We start from the raw sequence: 20,080 nt of genomic DNA, 5'->3' as shown, positions 1-20,080 counted from the left end.
ATATACTACAAAAAAAGAAGAAAAAGGAATGAAATTTGCTAGCTTGAAAGAACCCATTCTCTGCCAGTTTATTTTTCACAATACACCGATCCTTCTACGAGAAAAGGGGAAAAACTCATTTCACTGACCATTTTCCTCCGACGTCCAAAGTTGAATCAAACCAAGGTTACACGAAACCCTAACCTGCTTTGTAATTCTCCTCAGGAGTCTCTCTTTTTCCTCTTCAATGATCGAATTGTTTCTTCCCCGTCGGTTTGAAGAGAGAATACGTTTTAATCTCAAAGCAGTGCCTTCTCTCTTCTTCCAAGAATCACTGTGCTTCTTCCTCCTCTTTGATTAGAACACACCATTGTAGGAGAGCTTCATGGAAACTTATATATATATATAGTAGAGTGCACGGCGTAACGAGATCGTAAAAATAAAAATCGAGTAAAAGTAATAGTACTTTACTTTCCTGCTTCCGTTTTACGTTGCATTGGTAGATTCCTGTTACCTGTTGTTGTTTTACTACCTTTGGTGCCTTCTTGCAATTTCTTTTCTAATGTGTTCCTTAGCACATTTTTCATTGAATTGTTCCTTTGGATGCCTTTTTATTATCGGGATTCACTTTTTGCTGTTTTCGCACTCCTTTTCCTATTTTATTTCCTAACTACTTTATTTAAAATGATGCTTCAGAATATCGTCTAATTTTCTCAAGTTTTCTCAACTGTAGCAGTCTAATTTTTAGGTTAGGTTTTCAAAGAAATGCGTTCTTTTAATACATAATATTCTATAAGAAGAGAGATCTCTTTTGATCTCATTACAAAACGTAATTCTTTTACTTAAAATGATATTTTAGAACATATGTTTTTTTAATTATTTTTCATTATTGTCATTCTAATTTGGAGGTTAGTTCTACAGAAAATGAATCGTTTCTTATCGCGGTGATAAGTAATCTTTTTAAGATTAAAGTGGCTGTTCACATCTGATATAGAAAAATTTATTTTCTTGCACTGTTTAAAACGAGTATTGTAACGATCGAATGCCCCAGTCGAATATTTACTGTATCGAGAATTTTTCGCGCATCAGAAAACGCGTACATTAAAATTTCATGAATACGAATATCCCAGAAGATTTTTATTCAAATATCCGGCGAGTTTCACGATGTGGTAGATAAAAAACGATGAAGATATTCTGCAATTTTGTTTACCAAATATTGGCGATACATTTCACTAATTTCCATTTTTAGTCCAACCTTTCAAGCTATTATTCCAAACAATACGTAACACAAAAATAAATAAGAGGATAAATGTTGCAAGAGAAAAACACCTTCTATGAGAATTTATTCCATCAAAAGCGACTCTTCAAATTCTCATCTAACAATCAAATTATTCACTAGCTTCTGTAAAAATAATTCCCTAGAATCTAAACTACATAATGAAGATACGAAGAAGTATACAGGATGTTTCACATATGGTATAATTTAATGGGTAAAATATTCTTATCACAATACAAATTTCATAGAAATATTTTGTACAAAAGTTAGATAGTTTCTAATATTTTTATTCTGCTCGTAAAGCCAGCAATTTGGCATATTTTATTTCGCGTAACAAATAAAATCTCCAGATCAATAACGAATAATGTTTTTATAAACATGGAAACAATTATTCGTCATTTTTAATTAAGTAACTTCGTTTTTTATTCGCAGCTTTTACTCGAACATGACTCGAGTAAAATTGTTTTCAAATAACTTTCAAATAAAGCGCACGAATAAAACGAACTTGCCCAAGAATTATAACTAATTTCTTGAATAAAATTTTATCTAGATGATTGTCAAATAATTAATCGCTTTTTATTAAATATTTATATATGGAAAAATTCCTCAAATAAAATTTCATTCGAACCATAGAATTCTTCGAATAAAATTTTATTCGAATTCTGAAAAAATTCTTCGAACAAATTTATTTTTATTCCAGTCTTTTTTAATAATGTTCCATTCTAACCGATTATCGTTTCCAAACTATCAAACACCACTCATAGTCTCTATCGTGCTTTCTTCAGACACATCGTCATCTCCTATCGTCTCCATTTGCATCAATCTAGTCTTCGGGGAATCTTCGCCCAAGGACCTGTTCCCCGAGAATCCATTCTTGTCCCTAGAATTATTATCTTCGCTCGTGATGTCTCCTTTCCTCTTAATCTCTTGCTGCTGCATCGTCTCGCGAGATTCCAGTTGTTCATTACCCTGATAACTGTCATCCATCTGCTCCACCATCTCAGCTCCCATCTGCTCGCCATTTTCATCGATCTCGTAAGACTCCTGATCTTCATGTTTCTCCAATTGCTTCTCCCATCTGCTACTATTAACAATCTCAACGCCATCTCCAACAACCTTCTGCGTCGTCCTGAACACGTTCAACTCCCCTGGAATATCGTAGGAACTGTGTTTTACTTCTGGAGCATAGATCTGTCTGCTATCATCTGATGTCTGAGTCCTTTGAGATTGGACAAATTGGGACCGTACTACTTTTGGTTCTCTTTCATAAGGAATTCTAGGATTTCCCATTGCAGATTGTTGGTTGGACTGAATTTTAGGATATTGGGTATGTTCAGCTTTGGAATATTGGTTGGTTTGAGCTTTGGAATATTGGTTGGTTTGAGCTTTGAAATATTGGTTAGATTCAGGTTTGAAATATTGCATAGGTTCAGGTTTGGTATATCGGACAAGTTCAGGTTTGGAATATTGGACAGGTTCAGGTTTGGAATATTGGACAGGTTCAGGTTTGGAATATTGGACAGGTTCAGGTTTGGTATATTGGACAGGTTCAGGTTTGGAATATTGGACAGGTTCAGGTTTTGAATATCGGATAGGTTCAGGCGTGATATATGGGCTAGGTTGAACCTTAGAATACTGGTTAAATTCAGTTTTAGGATACTGGATAGTTTCAGTTTTGAAATGCTGGTTAGGTTGAACTTTGAAATATTGATTAACTTGAGTTTTGGAATGCTGGCTAGATTGACTCATAGGATTGCCGTGTATAAAGGAATCACTAAAATACCTATCAGACCTAGAGCTCATTCCAAAATTCTTCTTCGATCTAAAATTTCCCAAATCTTCATTATCAGATGACAGGCTGGATGGTCTTCTGATATGATTGAAATAAGGTTCGTTATTGGAACCAGGCAAATATTTACCCATTCCAAAATCCTTCTTCGTCCCAAAATTCCTGAAATATTCTTCATTACTGATTGACAGACCTGAAGGTCTTCTGAAATTATTAGATGAAGGCTCGTTATTGAAGCTCGTCTCAAAGTCCTTCCTCACTCCAAAATTTGAAGATTTCTTTGGATGACCAAAATCAGACTGACTACTAGACAAGCCATAATCCCCAAAATACTTGTCAGGTCCTGTGCTCACGCTAAACTCCTTCCCCGCTCCAAGGTTCCTCAAATCTTCTTCATCATTAGCTAAGGCACTTGATTGTCTTTTGAAATTATTCATAGAAGACTCACTATTGGTCAGGCCATAATCCGCATACAATTTGCTCGAAGGTACCAAGTCAGATTGGTCTTTGATGAGGTCATAGAAATTAGGCTTTCTGTATGGTGTTCTATTTGGAGTTCTTGAAACTGGGAAATGAGATTGATACGAGGATGCTGGATTATTTATACTGTGAATAGAGGTGGTTTGCGAAGGAGCCACGTCAAAATCGAAATCTCGTCCGATGGTAAAGGGATTCTCGCGTTTGCAGGTGGCTGTTGATTTAGTGACAGGTGGGGTCCCTCTGCTTCTGATGGCTCTATCATACGAGGCTCTATCGTATGGGTCATTGAATGGAGAATTGTAGGGTTGCTGGAAGATTGGGTTACGTCTAAATGGTTCGCTGCTCTGCCAAGGACTGCTTTCTGGCTCGAGTCCATGATACTCTCTTCTGGACGTGTCCCTAGAAATTTAGGGTCAATTCTAACGTTTCAGCGTCAATTAAAATAAATTGGGAGTTGTAAGGTAAAAAATATTCTTATGGCGAAAGGTCTAAATTCTTTCAAATTTTCGTCAATCTCTTGGAATTCAAAATTTAAAGGATTCTTTAAATTTTTGTTAAAAAGAAAGTTGTTCTAGATAATTTTTTCTTGCAAAACCAATAATAACGGATTAATTTTCATGGTAGGGTCTATCGCTCATTCATTTTTCGGTAAAATGGAAATGGAATTTCCTAAAATTTTCAAGAATTTCAAACAGTTTGATATTTATAAGCTGATGAAATTAAGAAACGCGAAGAATTCGAATTCTCACCATGAAACCAGGGTGTCTGGTCGTTCTCGACGACACGAGGGGCAGGAAGCATGCCTCAGATTTCTCGTTTGCTCTTCTTCGTCCCACCTTCGTAACTGTGGCGATCCAGAGATCGCATTCAAGAACAGACAAAGTAGAAGAAGTCGTCTAAAAGATCGTTCGAACATGCTTATATGGTTATTAAAGATCAGACCTCGTCGAGACGCTTTTATAAGCTACAAACGCGACGAGGACATATACTTCCTCTTTGTTGCGTCAGAATCTCGTGTTTCCTTTACGTGGCCGGAAATGAAGATGCATTAATGATTTACTGGCTCGGGTTAGCCTTGATCTCCTTTTCCCTCAGTAAGATCAACATTATAATGATGCAATAGCATAAACGTTGAAATACTATTATTATTAAATATTATTATCGTTATTATTATTATTATTATTATTATTATTATTATTATTATATGTTGTACAAAAAATAAATATTCGTTTTAAAGCTATCGTCTTCCTGCCATAATTAGGATATTTTTTAAACACATTTCGCTCATTGTACGTCAGTTTCTGGACAATTTCTTGTCAATCGTTTAACTTTCTTTCTACGAATTTATTAAAAATACCATAAATTTAACATATTTAACGTTGATAAGAAAAATTATTCCGACGGTCTATTACACAATAAATGACAAATATTCTTGCCATTTTCTGAATAAGAATTATAAATATTATGGATTCCCGTAACGTTCGACCGATTTCATTGCAAATTGTAAATTTGAGTAAATATGGAAGAAAGTGGGGGAACTGAAATTCAGTCTGATATATGAGACGTCATCAAAGTGAAATAATAATAAATAATCCGATTATTTATTGTTATGTTACGCGCAATGTTTCCCTGTTGTTGACAAAAGTGATTGGAGTGAAATACGAGCTGCCCCTAGTTCTCGTTCCACGAATATTTGCATATGTATTTCCAACTAATTTCACGCGCGTCGTACAAGCTGTACCTTTTCTTCTTACTAAACCGTCTTCCTGTTCCTCTCAATTTTCACTTTGATCAGGTTAGAAAATTCTTCTTTGATTAGAAAACAGTCCGTAACAATGTAATGAGAATAATTTCAAAAATAAATTTACTTTATAATAATTGACAATAATAACTGAAAGTAGATGAAACTCGTCCATACATTCCTCTTTCTATTTTATTTCACTTAGAATATAATCTATAGGGAGAAACGATGCAAAAATAGGAAAATTTTGAAATTGGAATTGTCGGAATTTCTTGGAAAATTATTCTAAAAAAAAACTCTCGAAATAACGAATCATTACGTTCCCAAATTTTAAGTTCTGGTTTCTCGATCATCGAACTAGTGTTAAGTATCTAATTACTTTTAAGTACCTAGTTACTTTTTCAAGGATCCTTCACAATCGCAGATGGCGCTACGAATGTTCATCCACCGAATGTTTCTTCGCAGACAGGACACAGACGATGACATAATATCGAAGAAATCACTACAATCAGTCAAGCAGATCATCAACTTTCTGAAAGAACGTAAGGAATTGTGAATTTACAAAGCAAATTTACTGCTAATTAAATTGCAATTATTCGAACGATACATCTTTATTCTTTATTTCCAATACTGTTAATTCTACCGTATAAAAGCTAAATACCGTAACTTCTACTATAAAAGTTAAATGCCATAAATTCTACCGTTAAAGCTAAATGCCATAAATTCTATCACAAAGGCTACATAACATTTTCTTGCTGTTATTAACGCACAGAATTTTTTATTAAAATAATGAACACTGTTTTGATACCATAATTGATTAAAAATTATATATACAGGTTGGTTGGTAACTGGTGGTACAAGAGGAAAGGGGGTGATTCTAGGCGAAAAAAGAAGTCGAAAATATAGAATAAAAATTTTTCGTTCGAGGCTTTGTTTTCGAGAAAATCGACTTTGAACTTTGGCTCGGTACGCGTGCACTTTATCAGGTCTCGTTATAACGGATCTCACTGTAGATCGTTGCCTCGATAGAAAAATTTAAAAAATTAAAAACAAAAATTTTATTCTATATTTTCGACTTCTTTTTTCGCCTAGAATCACCCCCTTTCCGCTTGTACCACCAGTTACCAACCACCCTGTATATTTATTTTCGTTTTCTTCTGTAACGCAGTCTGACGTGATTAAGTTAATTAAAGACTCACAAAACTGCTTTCTGTCTGATTTCAAGATGCTAGAGAGGAAGGGCTATTTCGACGTGCTGGTCGTCGCGATCTTAGAAGACGAATTCTGAACTCGTTGAAGAAAGGCGAGAAACCTCATTTAGGAAACAACGACGCGGCTCTGGAATGCGCAGCCGCGTTGCAACTTTTTTTAAGCCATTTGAAGAAACCTGTGATGCCTCAGCACGTTCAACAACTTCTTCTTGGTAGACAAAAGAGTCCTACGTCTTCTTTTAATTGAAAGGATTACCAGGGGAATTGCGAGTCAAATTAATTTTGCCATTTTTTCTTTCCCTTTTTTTCGTTTATTGTTTTTTAAATTGTTTTAAAGACGTTTATTGTCTTTTAGATAAATTTTAGGAGATTCTGAACATTGAAAGATTCCTTCAGTGATTTGGGAAGTTTCGTCTAATTTCGTGAGGTTTCAGTTTCTTTAGAAAAAATCTCTAAAGTGATTGTGATTTTTCGCCTAATTATTAAAGTGAATTAAACAATTGAAGAATTCAGTATAACAGTTCATACAATTATTCACTAACATACAAGATAGAATTTTTGAAAAAGCACTTTGGTATTTTAATTACTGAATGGATTAAAAAAATTGAAAATTCTTTGAATAATAGTAAATGCAACTATACGTTAATTAGTAAAATTTCATAGAATTAACATTTTTATCCTATAGAGAAGAATACTGAATAATTAAAATCTGTTTTTATTCTTCATCAACGAAAATTCTTTAGAGATCTAATCGAAGTAGGATTTACGTTTTATTCTCATAAGCATACAATTTTTTTTCTGATATTTGAATTTTCCTTGTGTTTCCTTCCTTCTTTAATTAAAAACCACCCTGGCTTCTAACTGTTACGATCTCTATTTAAGCATCGTAAAAAAGGAGGTTAACTGGTGGGGAATCCTATTACGAAGATCACGAAATCTCAAGCGGCGATTTTTCTCTGAATTCAAAAATTTATTTACTTTATATTTGGACAAACATTTTTATTAAATCCATTGAAAAATAATTAAGAATCTGTTGGAATCTAAAGAAAAATATAAGATCTATAGAAATCTGAAGAAAGATACGAAATCTACCTATCTGTTTGTCCAATAGAAATTAAAATCCCTAGAAATCTAGAGAAGATCGTGTTATCTACGGAAACACAAAGAAAAAATATAAAATCTAATCATGTCTATGTCTGATAAAAACTAAAATCTCTAATAACTCAATGAATGTTATAATATTTATTTTATCTTCATATCCAATAAAAATTAAAATCCCTAGAAAAAAGGTTTGCCAATTTATATATCATATGTTTATGTTCCCTCTCACTTCCACATGAAATTACTCTTACTTAAACAAATCCATGAAACGCGGCATATCTGTTTGCGATCTAGCCAAACGATACGAATCATCGATTAAATTAACGAGTCCAGCCATCATGGCGTTAAGTAATAATTCCTCGCGTTACCTAACCGCAGATATTTGGAAACAATATGCACTCGTGTTCCCCTCCTGACATGGTTTCGAATGACCACGTTTCGACACGATATTCTACGCTATAAAAGATCCTGATACGTGATACGTGCTGGTAATTAAAACCGACTGACGCTCGTTATAGAAACAAACGAGAATTACCAAACTGCCTATCCGCGAAATTTTATTGTTATATCACGTTTCATTTCCTCTTCTCTCTTCTGTGTAATTTGTAGCAGTACTTTTATTTAGATATAATTGAAATAATGATTTTTGTTTTATTTTTTAGTTTGAGAATTTTACTTTCTTGAAATGTACGATTATCGTATTTTATAGAGAAAGATATTTGTAACTTATAAAATCCATATCTTGGTAATACAAAGATCTAAGTGAATAACTTCAAGCGTACCGCCTAACTAATATATAACTAGAATATAACTAGAATGAGCGTTACCAACGTTAGGTACAAATATTTAATTTTTATTTTTCTTAACTTGATCATTCGCAGATAAAATTTGTCTATTTAAGAAAATAAATAAATAAAAATTCATAATTCCTTTTCTTCGCATATAAAGGTATTTATCTGCATACGAGCATCGAAATAAAAAGAACCAATGACTGAATGATAATTTTTCGTAAAACAGCTGACAATCCCGGAGTGACTGCGCACATGATCGCCAAGGATGCACTAGGATTGATACGACAAGACGTCGGTGGTCGTCACGGAGAGCTTCTAGCCGGCCTTCTTGATTTACTCAGACACTTGACACTCTCTGGCCCTCCATCCGAAAGATCAGAGCTTCGTGGATCACCGCTTCCAATCGCACTTCTTCCAGTCTTTTTTACTTTGACGGTAAATCATTCTCGACACGATCGAATGAATAGAAATCAAAATTGTTATACTACGTAAAGATCAGATTCTATTTTACGATTTCCCTAAATTTGTTAAATTATCGAAACTATGATTTACAAGGTTAGATTCGTTTCCATTGTTTGACTACATTGTTAAGGCTAGACTGTGCATGTTTATGCAAATTCACATTTTTTTAAAATTTAATTATCAACACTAGAACTATTGCACTAAAACACTAGGGAATTCCATGTTATGCAGTACATTTTTGGTACTGTTTACCCAACTGGGACCATGATCCCTAAATGAGCGTTGGCACATTTATAAAATTGTAAACTCAGTCGTTTTCACTGGTGTGATAGGTTCCAGTGTTGAGAGCAGACTGTGCATGTTTATGCAAATTCACATTTTTTTTAAATTTAATTATCAACACTAGAACTACTGCACTAAAACACTAGGGAATTTCATGTTATGCAGTACATTTTTGGTACTGTTTACCCAACTGGGACCATGATCCCTAAATGAGCGTTGGCACATTTATAAAATTGTAAACTCAGTCGTTTTCACTGGTGTGGTAGGTTCCAGTGTTGAGAGCAGACTGTGCATGTTTATGCACATTCATATTTTTACGGGGCATCTTATGTTACGTATATGACGTTAACTGGCCCAATCGAAACCGGTGTCAGCTTCCTCTTTGCGAATATATATATATAGATATACACGTATATAACGCTCCTTTGTTACAGCGTATTCGCAATTTTTTCGAGGCTGTGCAATTCTGAGATCCCTTCGAGCGGAATGGATCGTTCATTCGGTTTAACCCAAAGAACAGAAACAGCCACGAAACGAATCACGATGCAGATCGACAAGGATTTTAACGCGACTGATCGATCGTTTTGCTGTTACAGCCGGCCGATCTGGTGAAATGGAAGCAAGTGGCCGCCAGATTCAACGAATTAATTACCGAGGCCCCCGAGCAACTGCAGCTGAATGAAAATCGATCGTGCGAAATGGAATCCGCCAGGCTATCCGTCGAGAACACGGACAACGTAAGAAACAGAAACTTTCTTAAGGTTTAGAAAAGATTAATAACGATCTTGCAAGCAATCTCAAACGTGATTCTTCTTCATCTAACGGGAGAATTTATTTTTGATGAGAAATCAAATAGATATATATGAGAGAGGAGAAATTTTCGTGAAGAGATCAGCTTTTCTTTCTTATTTGATGGAAAGAAAATTGTGGTTAAGAATGTGGTAGAGATAAAAGGTTCTTTCAGTAGATTGAAAAGATGGTAATATATTTGAGAGAATCCAAATATAATATTGTGGAGGATTCGAGGCTAACTTAAATTTAAAACGAGTTTTACTGAAACATAGTCTAAGAATAAACTAAATTCAGACCTAACCTAAACCGAGTCGATGCTAAACTTAATTTTAATCTAAGTTAGACGTGAAACATATTCAATGCAAATCTAACCTAAATTTAAATGAAATTCAATTCAAACCTGTCTCTAAGCTAAATCAGTTCAATCCAAAACTAATCTAAATCCAGAATAAATTCAATTTAAAGTTAACCTAAATTATCAAACTAAGTTCGATCGAAATCTAGCGAAAAGTAACTTAAATTATCAAACTTAATCTGAATTAAATTCAATTCGAATTCTACCTTAAATCTGAATTCAGTTGAAACCTAACCTAAACTTAATACTATTATGCTATGTCTATAGTTGAGCGCTTCTTATAACCTAGAAATGGATAATATAAAGCAGATAAAGGAAAAAGAAGAAGGATAAATAAAAAGTGCCATTATTCCAATATCGTTTCTTTCCTGTAGAATAATTTTTTGCGTGAAAGAATTCGCTGAAGCACAGCCACGATTTTAATAACAAATTTACACAAATGTCTCTTTTACCGTTTTAGGTTAGGTTGGGGAGATAACTAGGATTCTTGCTGTGCCGTTGCATGGCCCGCCGGCAAGTAGACTTCATCCAGTAATTTCCAATTCGAATCGAAGCAGCATACAAATGTAATTCTTTCGTATAAATGTAAGAGAATTGTGTAAATTACTCGTACTTCCGTTCAACCGATGACAATCACAGAAACCTACATTTTCGCCTAAATTATTTCTTCTTCTTTTTTCTTTTTTTTTTTCGAAAAAAAGCAACTATTATAATTTCATTTTTTTTTACCATTTATAGTTTACAGTGAAAAAATCTCTGGTTCATGTGTAATGGGATAAAAATTGAAATACATATACGTTACTTTAAAAATATTGTAACGATTTGGAGGAGTCTTATGTATTTAGATTAGACATTGTTACTTTGTACTTGTTTGTTTAGAAATATACAGAAATATACACACATTGTGCATAGTAGAAGTTTAATTGTAACGTCAGTCTACGTAAAGAAATGCCTTGCCTTGTAATGCTTTTTATAGTTACGCTGCGATTAACAATAACAATCACCAAACTATTGTACGTACTTTCTATCAAACAATATTCACTTTTTATTCGGAAACTAAGAGGAAAAATTAAAATAAGTATTCAATGAGTCATGGTCTGTCTCGTGTTTGAAGAACCATTCAATTTCTAGAATTCGAATGAAATATTCAAATAAATATTCAATGGGTCTTGATCTGTTACACGTCTGAAGAAATCAAAAGAAAGAAAAGATCATACACGCGATCAAAATGATTAGCAATACTTAGGACGTTCTAACGTGTATCTGAACGTCAGCGTGATCGTTAAGGCATTCGAATAATCGTACCTAACCTCTAAACTTAGCAGAAGGATTTCACGAAGCAGTTGACGCGTCTCATACACGCCAGAAGCCCATTGTCTAACCCGCTATTGCTCCTCGATATTCCATTAAGGCGTTCGACAAAGCGTCACGCGAGCTAAACTGAGAAAATGGCCCTCGGAAGCGGGCCATTTACAGGCAACCATATGAGCGTCCTAGAAAGGGACGTGCAAGCCTGAAAACGCGCGATACGCTTTCTATCAGGACGTTTAGTATTCCTCTTAACGACGTTGCTCGAGACGAAAATGCAGATCAGAAATTGGGATCTCGATGGAAGAGCCTGTGCAACGTACGAGGTCTGATGAACGACAGGAAATTTGACACGACCGTAACGACGATCATGTCGAATGAACTTAAATTGTATTCTGATGGCAGGAAGAACATGCAGAAGATGGCGTCGAGAAATTGCGCTCGATGGCATTTTCAGATAAGACGTTCGTTGAGTTGCACGAATTCTGTTGATGGTATTGGGTTCCAGGATGAAGCGAAGGAGGTAAATTAACCTATTGTGCTCTATGGAGGTATACACATTACACAGGGTCGAATTCAAGTTTTCGAGCTCTGGGACTATTGACACAGCGGAGACCTTGGTAGAATTAAGTGGGAAGGAGTTAAAATGAAATTTTACGTAAATGTGAAATAAAACCTATTTTCTGATAAGTTATACTTAAAATTTGTTAAAAGACATTATACACTTTTAAAAGAGAGTTGTTCATTTTTCAATTTTTCCTAAATTAAACGAGTAAATTAATCATTATAGTCGTAATATAAAATGTATTTTTATCGAATAGCGACGCCCGTGGAAAGGCAAGGCTTGAAGCTGTAGCTTCCCTGAAGCGACACCTGACATATGCAGAATGTGCCAGTAACCGTGATACAGTCGGCAAGGAAGTAATTCTGTATGAAAAGATAAACTGGAACAGTTTAACAGTTTAACAGTCGATAACAAGAATCTTTTTTATGAGTTTCTAATTGCTTTTTTTGGTTTATGGAAGGAAAAGAAATTGATGTTGTTCTTTTTTATCTTCGATATACGAGTTAATGGTGAAACGAAGATCGGAAATAAGACTCTTAAAAATAATTTTGAATCGCGATATACGCCTTATATAGAATTATACGACTTATCTACTTTACGCTACTTTATCTACTAAAATACCACTCTTAAATTATGCATGCACTTAATTAAATCTTACTTATAAATTATATCTTACTTATATATTAACCGTTGATACAAATAGTAAGCACTTATTTAAAAATACCCTACCTAACCATAAATCTAACTTAAAAGTATCCTACCTACAAATTTCAAAAATCTCTACCTTATCGAAAATCTTATTTCATCTGCATCGTAAAATGTTTTCATGAGCCCTATTTATACAAACAGCTAGTTGTAGTGAAGCGATTGGAGGATGGGGAAGGGGCAAGGACTGCTGTACAAAATCTTGGACACTTATCATGCATCTAGAGTCGTTACGGTCGAAAATACTCAAAATAATAGTCAACGCCCCATGGTATGTCAGAAACAAGGATATACACAAAGACCTAAAAATACCAAGGGTCAAAGAAGAAATCAACAGATACGCACAAAAATACAAAGAAAGAATGACAACACATCCAAACCAGCTGGCTGTTGAAACGAGCAAAACCCACATAAAAAGAAGACTAAAAAGAAAACACCCCACTGATTTCACTAAAGAAATAAAATAAACAAACTCGAAGATGGTATCCCTCTGGGGGTAACCATCCACATGTTATTTAGCAATAAAATTAGAAAAATTTACCAAATGTCCAGCTGGACAAATTGTAAAGTACAAATTAAATAATAAAAAAAAACTCTAAATAAAGAACACTGAAAAAGAAATGACTCTACCAGCCAAACGGGCCATCAAAGGGTATCCACTCGATATAAACCCGAGCAAACCGTGAGTGGAACGTGAATTCTATGTATTTCGCAACTCAAATTTATTACACGTAACTTACGAGTGCTTTATTACATTTTCAATGTTAATCAATCTACTATTGACAAAAAAAAAAAAGAAAAAAGAATAGAAGATTCCCGCGTGAATTATTTATTTGCGCAACACTAATAGCTATTAACCTATGCACTCAGGTGTTTAAGTATTCGCAACGCTAAAAACGAGACATCCAGTGCAGCCATCTGTAAGACTGCTGGCGTAACTGCATCGGATCATGCAGGATCGTGTTTCCACAGTCCAGTGGAAGAAGATTGGGCATGATAAAGGCGCAACACTACTTCGAAGAACGCGGTCATTTGTCAACGCAACTCAAATTAAAAGATTAATCAAAATAATCGCGATGGGAGTCCGCAACACTAATTCTTAAAACAAAAATAAAGTTAATTTCCATACGTGAATGCTACATACTAATTGCAATGCTATAAAATTAATGAGAAGTTAGCGTTTCTAAATTTAGCTTTAAACGACAGGTAACAAGATAAACTCTAACGTATATTACTCTGTAAACAGTTCTAACAACTCAAAATCAAAATTACTAAAGACAATCGCGATGTGATAACCCGCAACACTAAAACAAACACGATTATCGTCATCTCGCAACTCTAATTCAAACCGTAATCAGTCTCTCGTGACGCTAATAGAAAGCCGCGAAACTTTCCCGCAACTCTGACTCAATTGTAATCAATCTCTCGCAACACTAATGAGAAAAGTCACAATTTGCCCAATATGGTGATGGACCGACATGTACATCGGTCAAGAAAGAAAATACTACAACTACAACTACAGATGGTAAAAGCGAGCATAGTGACAAAGTAGTAACATTAATGACTTCCCATGCTCTGGATGACCCAGAGGATGGGAAGCCATTGGTAGTTGCCCTCTTGAGTGACAGTTTGCCGGGCCTCTTCGGCTTATAGCCTCTTCTTTCTTCGAGCGCAATGCTCGCTGAAACTTAAATCTAAGCTCGAGACTTCTAAATCGCAAACAAAAAAAAACTTATAAAGGTGAAATAAAAATATAAACCGCGGAAGCTGATTGAAGTGCGCATGGACTGGCCAACGATCACGGCCGTGATCGTTGCCCACTCGTATGTGCGTGCTCGAGCGATAAACGTTCGTTTCGAGCCCATTCGCGACCGCGACCGCGAAATTCGAAAAATCGATAGGCAAAACCAGAGACGAGAGCATGCTCTGCTCGTGCCAGTTTCACCGTCGATTTTTCAAATAAATTTCCAGAAACAGGTTGGTCACGCGAAAACGCGCCTACCCGACCAGAGACTGTGCCAACCTGCCCGGCCCTACCTACTTATAGTTATAACAGACACACCAGAAAGTATACTACCTATCCTACCTAGCGCTATATTTAAAAAATGGCAAAACGGGCACACCAACACACACGCTCCACGGTTCTCAGGCAAACGCTCTGGCGCAAAGGTCCTACACTAGAGAGAACGTCCCGGGACGCCTCCGACACCCGAGCTTAACACACACCATGCACGCTCTAAGGTACGTACCGTTTTCCTGAAATCGACTGACGAAGGCTAGAGACCATTGCGTGCAAACACAATAAAAATGAAAGAATAAAAAACAAAGAGTGTGTCTATTTCTCAAAAAAATATTAAATGATACGAAATCTGGTATGATTTATTAGAATTTGATGACAAAATTAATAATATTGCTATCTACAGTTCCATATTTAACAGGGAGTCTGTTTCTACAATTTGTGATTGAAATAATATTTGTGTAGATTTATTTTGTTATTATTTAAATTTATAGTGTACGAAATAATTGAAACGACGCAATTCCACAGCCTAACAACACACACACAATGTGGAAAGTACGTCGTGCACGATACACTAACGCGTCGTCAGTCGCTCAAACATTATCGTTTTATAAATGGTCATCGTACCCATTGCCTTTCTCCCACCCAAGTAGCACCTGGACACGTGAGCGAGATCCTGGCAATGATACGGAAAAGATCAAACCTGAAAATCCTAACTAAAAAAATTATTAGTACGTCTGTTTTGTATTTAACAGGCTAATCTTTCTGCATTCTGCATCTTCGAATTTTATCTCAAGTTACTATCACTGTATTTTCTATTTTGGCTAATTTAATAAATTACAACAATTCTAATACTGAAATTATTTGTAGAAAACACAAACAAGACCAATACAACTTAATGATTCACTCAAATAACTGACTTCATATTTTAATTAATTATTAAAATTCTAATTTTCTAATATATTTCTAATAATTCTAATTCGTATTAAAACAAAATATTAACAATAAGAAGTTTGTTTAATAACTGACTCTAAATTACATGTTAATGCAAGCCTCAGGCAGTCCCTTTGTCAAAGCATATTTTCAAAAGCACAAAAGCAATGTTCAGAATTTGTAGCTTTGATTCCGAAATCTGCCAGTCGCGAAGTTTCTTCTTGCACAAGAAATTGAATACATCTTTGTACGGTACGAATTGAACATTAATATCTTTATATTTTTCTAATTAATACTTAAATTCAAATATGAAAGACAAACAATTAAATTCTTTAGAATATTATGTTCAGAGAACACAAGATGAAATGAAAAAAAATTTATTATTGTCACTATCATTATGCAATAATTGGAATTTTTCATGCAACGAAATCGGAGGGTATTCGATTTCTCTGCAAAGAAATATTTAACCAAGTCATTTCAATACATATTATTTATTCAAATATTCACATTTCATTTATATATGTATATTTGGCTTTTGCAAATATTTAAATTAATGCTTGATATAATACTGTTTGTATCAATTAATATCATTATATTAATGTTATGTAATAATATAATATTTCAATCGTCAATGACATTATTATTAATATAAAAAAAGCGACGTGCAAAAAGATATATCCTGAACTAATATATAAAACACAGATAAGAAAATGTTACTACTCGCGGGTATAATAAATACCCGTGGTCACTATGCTCGTCAAAAATTCTACGTAATACAACCAGTTACCCGTGTCGATTCGGACCTTTCATCCTACGACATGATTGAGTGACTAGAGGAACATAAATACATGCAACTTACAATTACATGCAAAGAATGTTGTCCTTTATATCGTTGTGAACCAAGGAAAGTCATCGTGAAACCACCATTAAATCAAAAAACGAAATCTGGAAGAAATTTGTAACAAAGTTTTAACAAATATCTGTATTATAATTTCTTCTTAAAGACAGCGTTAATTATTTGAAAAATTTGAAATAATGAATTTCATGAAATTCTAATAATATTCCATTTAAGAATGAGTTTAAATTTGTCAAATTTTTGATGAAGTTGTATTTTTTAATTAGTAATAATAAACGCAAGGAATAAAATTAAATTTAAAATACAAAGGTAGATACTTACATTCTCAACTTTTGAAGCACTACTAAATCCTTTTGATGGAACAAGAAGAGGGAGGAGTGAAAAACCTTTAACAAAAAATGAATTATTATAATTAGTTCTGGAACACACAATGATGATTGTTCAAAAAATTTAAGATAATGAGATGTGGCACTCTATGAAAACTTGAAATTTTAATAATAAAAAATACTCTAATATTAAAATTAAAAATCTGACCTTATCCTTTAATAAATATGTAAATACAGCAAAATACGAAGAATAAAATTAATTGGGATAAAATATACAAAGATTCTTACATGCTTAGTTGCAAAGCACCACTCCATCCTTCCCAATGAACAGGAAAAAGTGAAAAACCTATAACAAAACACGTGAAAAATTATAGTCTGTTCTGAAATATATACTGCTTATTGTTTAAAAAGTTCAAAATGATGAAAGATAGAACTCTATACAAGTTCTAAGTTCTGATAATAAGAATTGAAATTTTTATAAAGACTGATTACAATTAAAACCTAAATATTGTAAAACTAAAATAAAAATTTAAAATCTAAAAATGATAAGAATCTAATGATTGCTAAACCATGTTAAACAATTCTATTGTATATTTTAATATTGAAACTTTAATATTCTATTTCAACAGAAACTAATAATAAATCAATTAAAATACGAATAATAACATAAATTAAAGTATAGTATACAAAAATACTTACGTTCTTGGACTCCAAGAGAGGCTTTATCCTCTTACGAGACCAGCCACTCTACCATCGAAAACGAACGTTTGAAAAAAAGGATTCATAAAAAAAAAAGAGAAATAAGAAACTACATATTACCGCGCCCGTTCAAATAACAATCGGCGAACACTGACTCTAATTTCTTGTATGATTATTATGATGAAATTTAATGAGAGCTATGTGCTCTAAAGAAAATTGAAAATAATATAAGGCAACAAACACTGACTCTAACGACCGCATTGCGCGCGATCACAAAAATTCTCTGAAAGAAAAACTTTATTAACGGGTAGGGGTTAAAGAAAAGAAGCAATATATTTTTTTCATATCTCTTTTTCTTCCAACAACTCCGAGAGTTTGTTCATGAAAATATTACTACTATATTAACAACACCAAATATTTAATTAATACATTAAAAATATTATTAATATTGTTAAATAATTGTTAAATGTTTACGATTTCATAATATAATTGATTTGTAAAAATCATACAGTGAATGTCCGCCATTATAGTTTCGAACATAGTTTATACCGATAAAATATGGCACACTCTTTTTTACGGTTAAACAAAGCTGCGTAATACGAAAAAGACGCGATGCGCAAAATATGTCCATCTTAGTATTCGTAATGAACCACGAAATTAATTTAGAATTCCGTTCTATTACGTATCAATTATGTTAAGATTATGAATTGTTCGTTAAAAATGTATACTGATCGAATACTAAATAAACGTTACCAATTGTTCAATAATATTAGAAAACAAACATGTAAATGACTTTGTCTCTATTAAAATGAATCAAATGTTACCAAATCTCCACGAGAACTTGTTGAATTCATCGCCGATCACCTTCCATCCTTTTTCATTCCGCGCCATGTTTGTTAATTTCGTGGCGTCCTTCTAATGTTTCCTAAGTTTCCTCATAATCTGCTGGTAATCTCAACAACGAAAGACCAAAACAATAGAATAAATGTATTAAAAGAACAAATTGTATAAAAGTGAAACAATGGTCAAGGTCAAATTGTTTTTTTGAAAGTTCATTATACAAGCTACCGGCAAATGTGACAACCAAAAACATGGTGACGCAACAAAGATAATCAAATAATAGGTTACAGAAGATTGTAATAAATTATTGAGTAGAAACGTACGTTAATTAAAAAATAGCGTCGGTTTCAGCACTAAAAAAATGTCTATAACAGTACTACCAGGAAATTCCACTTTGCTATTACATTGCAGAAAGACAACACCCATCACGAAGTAATAATAACAAAAACAAACGTCTGGCTGCTTCGAGTTTCGACTCTAAACTGACCCCCGCGCCACAGCTTACGCAGCGAATTTCGGTTTAAGAAAAGGACAAGTCGAGCGCGCACTGATATGGTAGTCGCCAAATTCCTAGAAAAGATACCTAATATGCTTTCGAGAGTTAGCATATTCTGTTCCAACTAAAGAGGTCCATACGTTAGACTGAAATGCAAAGAAAATAAACATGCAGCTAATATAATTTCAACAAAGAAAATTTATCGGTACTGAAGTATTCTCACAAATTTTAAATTCATTTATCTTCGATTTATGTTTCAGTACTCAGTTAATAAATCAGTATATTCTTTTTTTGCTATTTACATACAATGTCGTAAAAGCGTATAACATAAAATATTACGATACAGTTCACAGATATCAGAAATAAAAAATTAGATGATTTGTAATTTATCGAGAATAAAATATTTATTAATTAATTATGTACTGTTGCCTGAGCATTACGAGATAAACCGAAGAAAGGCGCATTTTTAATTTGCAAGAATATTGGACATATTGGTATATTGGCAGGAGCAACAATAGACGCTAAAGGGAAATTTCGTATAAATTCGTTTAGAGGAGGAAAAAAATGCAGTATCGATTATTAATTAATGTTAGAATTTAATCTTGGGCTTAAGATTAATAATCTGTGGAAAACACAATGTTTGTGTTTGAAATAATATAATGTGATATTTATTAAACAATTGTTACACGAATTGTAAATGTGCGTTCTGGAATGTAGACAGTTGGCTAGTTATTCACAGACTTTTTTTTTTTTTTTTTTTTTTTTTTTTTTTTTTTTTTTTTTTTTTTTTTTTTTTTTTTTTATTTATTTATTTATTTGTTGAAATTACAATCAATTCTCGCGTTGAGAATTTTCAGTAATTTTTCTGGCGTGGCGCAGTGACATGGCTGTTTATTTACAATAAGTTAATACTTATTATAGATAGATATAATTTATAATCTATAAGTATTATAAGTAAGTGCATATGCTTGATTTGGATAATTAAATGAATCTAACGTTTAGGTCTAGCGGGTAGTGCCTCTTCAGCCTGCGAATCTGGTCCGTCGTATCGAGTAGTCCAGTGATTAGGGGGTTTC

General features: G+C 33.6%; 2 protein-coding genes across 2 annotated transcripts; one reads left to right on the top strand and one right to left on the bottom strand.

Moving 5' to 3' along the window:
* Positions 1-227: 227 nt before the first annotated feature.
* LOC126874451 (uncharacterized) lies at positions 228-19,873 on the bottom strand. Its single transcript, XM_050636522.1, has 3 exons — positions 19,746-19,873; positions 4,274-5,277; positions 228-3,923 (listed from the first exon to the last, which is right to left on the bottom strand). Exons 2-3 carry the CDS (start codon positions 4,438-4,440, stop codon positions 2,003-2,005), a joined length of 2,088 nt encoding a protein of 695 aa, XP_050492479.1. The 5' UTR covers positions 4,441-5,277; positions 19,746-19,873; the 3' UTR covers positions 228-2,002.
* On the top strand, positions 5,288-10,932 carry LOC126874449 (uncharacterized). Its single transcript, XM_050636520.1, has 5 exons — positions 5,288-5,807; positions 6,491-6,688; positions 8,595-8,803; positions 9,709-9,849; positions 10,720-10,932. The coding sequence occupies exons 1-5, from the start codon at positions 5,690-5,692 to the stop codon at positions 10,735-10,737; spliced, it is 684 nt and encodes a 227-aa protein (XP_050492477.1). The 5' UTR covers positions 5,288-5,689; the 3' UTR covers positions 10,738-10,932.
* Positions 19,874-20,080: the final 207 nt, after the last annotated feature.

The sequence above is a fragment of the Bombus huntii genome, chromosome 16 (assembly GCF_024542735.1).
Source record: "Bombus huntii isolate Logan2020A chromosome 16, iyBomHunt1.1, whole genome shotgun sequence".
NCBI classification, from domain to species: Eukaryota; Metazoa; Arthropoda; class Insecta; order Hymenoptera; family Apidae; genus Bombus; species Bombus huntii.
This window is presented reverse-complemented; position numbering and strand designations above follow the sequence as displayed.

Coding starts and splice junctions, on each gene's coding strand:
- LOC126874451 (XM_050636522.1), bottom strand. CDS start 4,440: ATGTTCGAACGATCTTTTAGACGACTTCTTCTACTTTGTCTGTTCTTG. Junction 3,924..4,273: donor CCAGACACCCTGGTTTCATG/GTGAGAATTCGA, acceptor CTAAATTTCTAG/GGACACGTCCAGAAGAGAGT.
- LOC126874449 (XM_050636520.1), top strand. CDS start 5,690: ATGGCGCTACGAATGTTCATCCACCGAATGTTTCTTCGCAGACAGGAC. Junction 5,808..6,490: donor CATCAACTTTCTGAAAGAAC/GTAAGGAATTGT, acceptor TCTGATTTCAAG/ATGCTAGAGAGGAAGGGCTA. Junction 8,804..9,708: donor CAGTCTTTTTTACTTTGACG/GTAAATCATTCT, acceptor TTGCTGTTACAG/CCGGCCGATCTGGTGAAATG.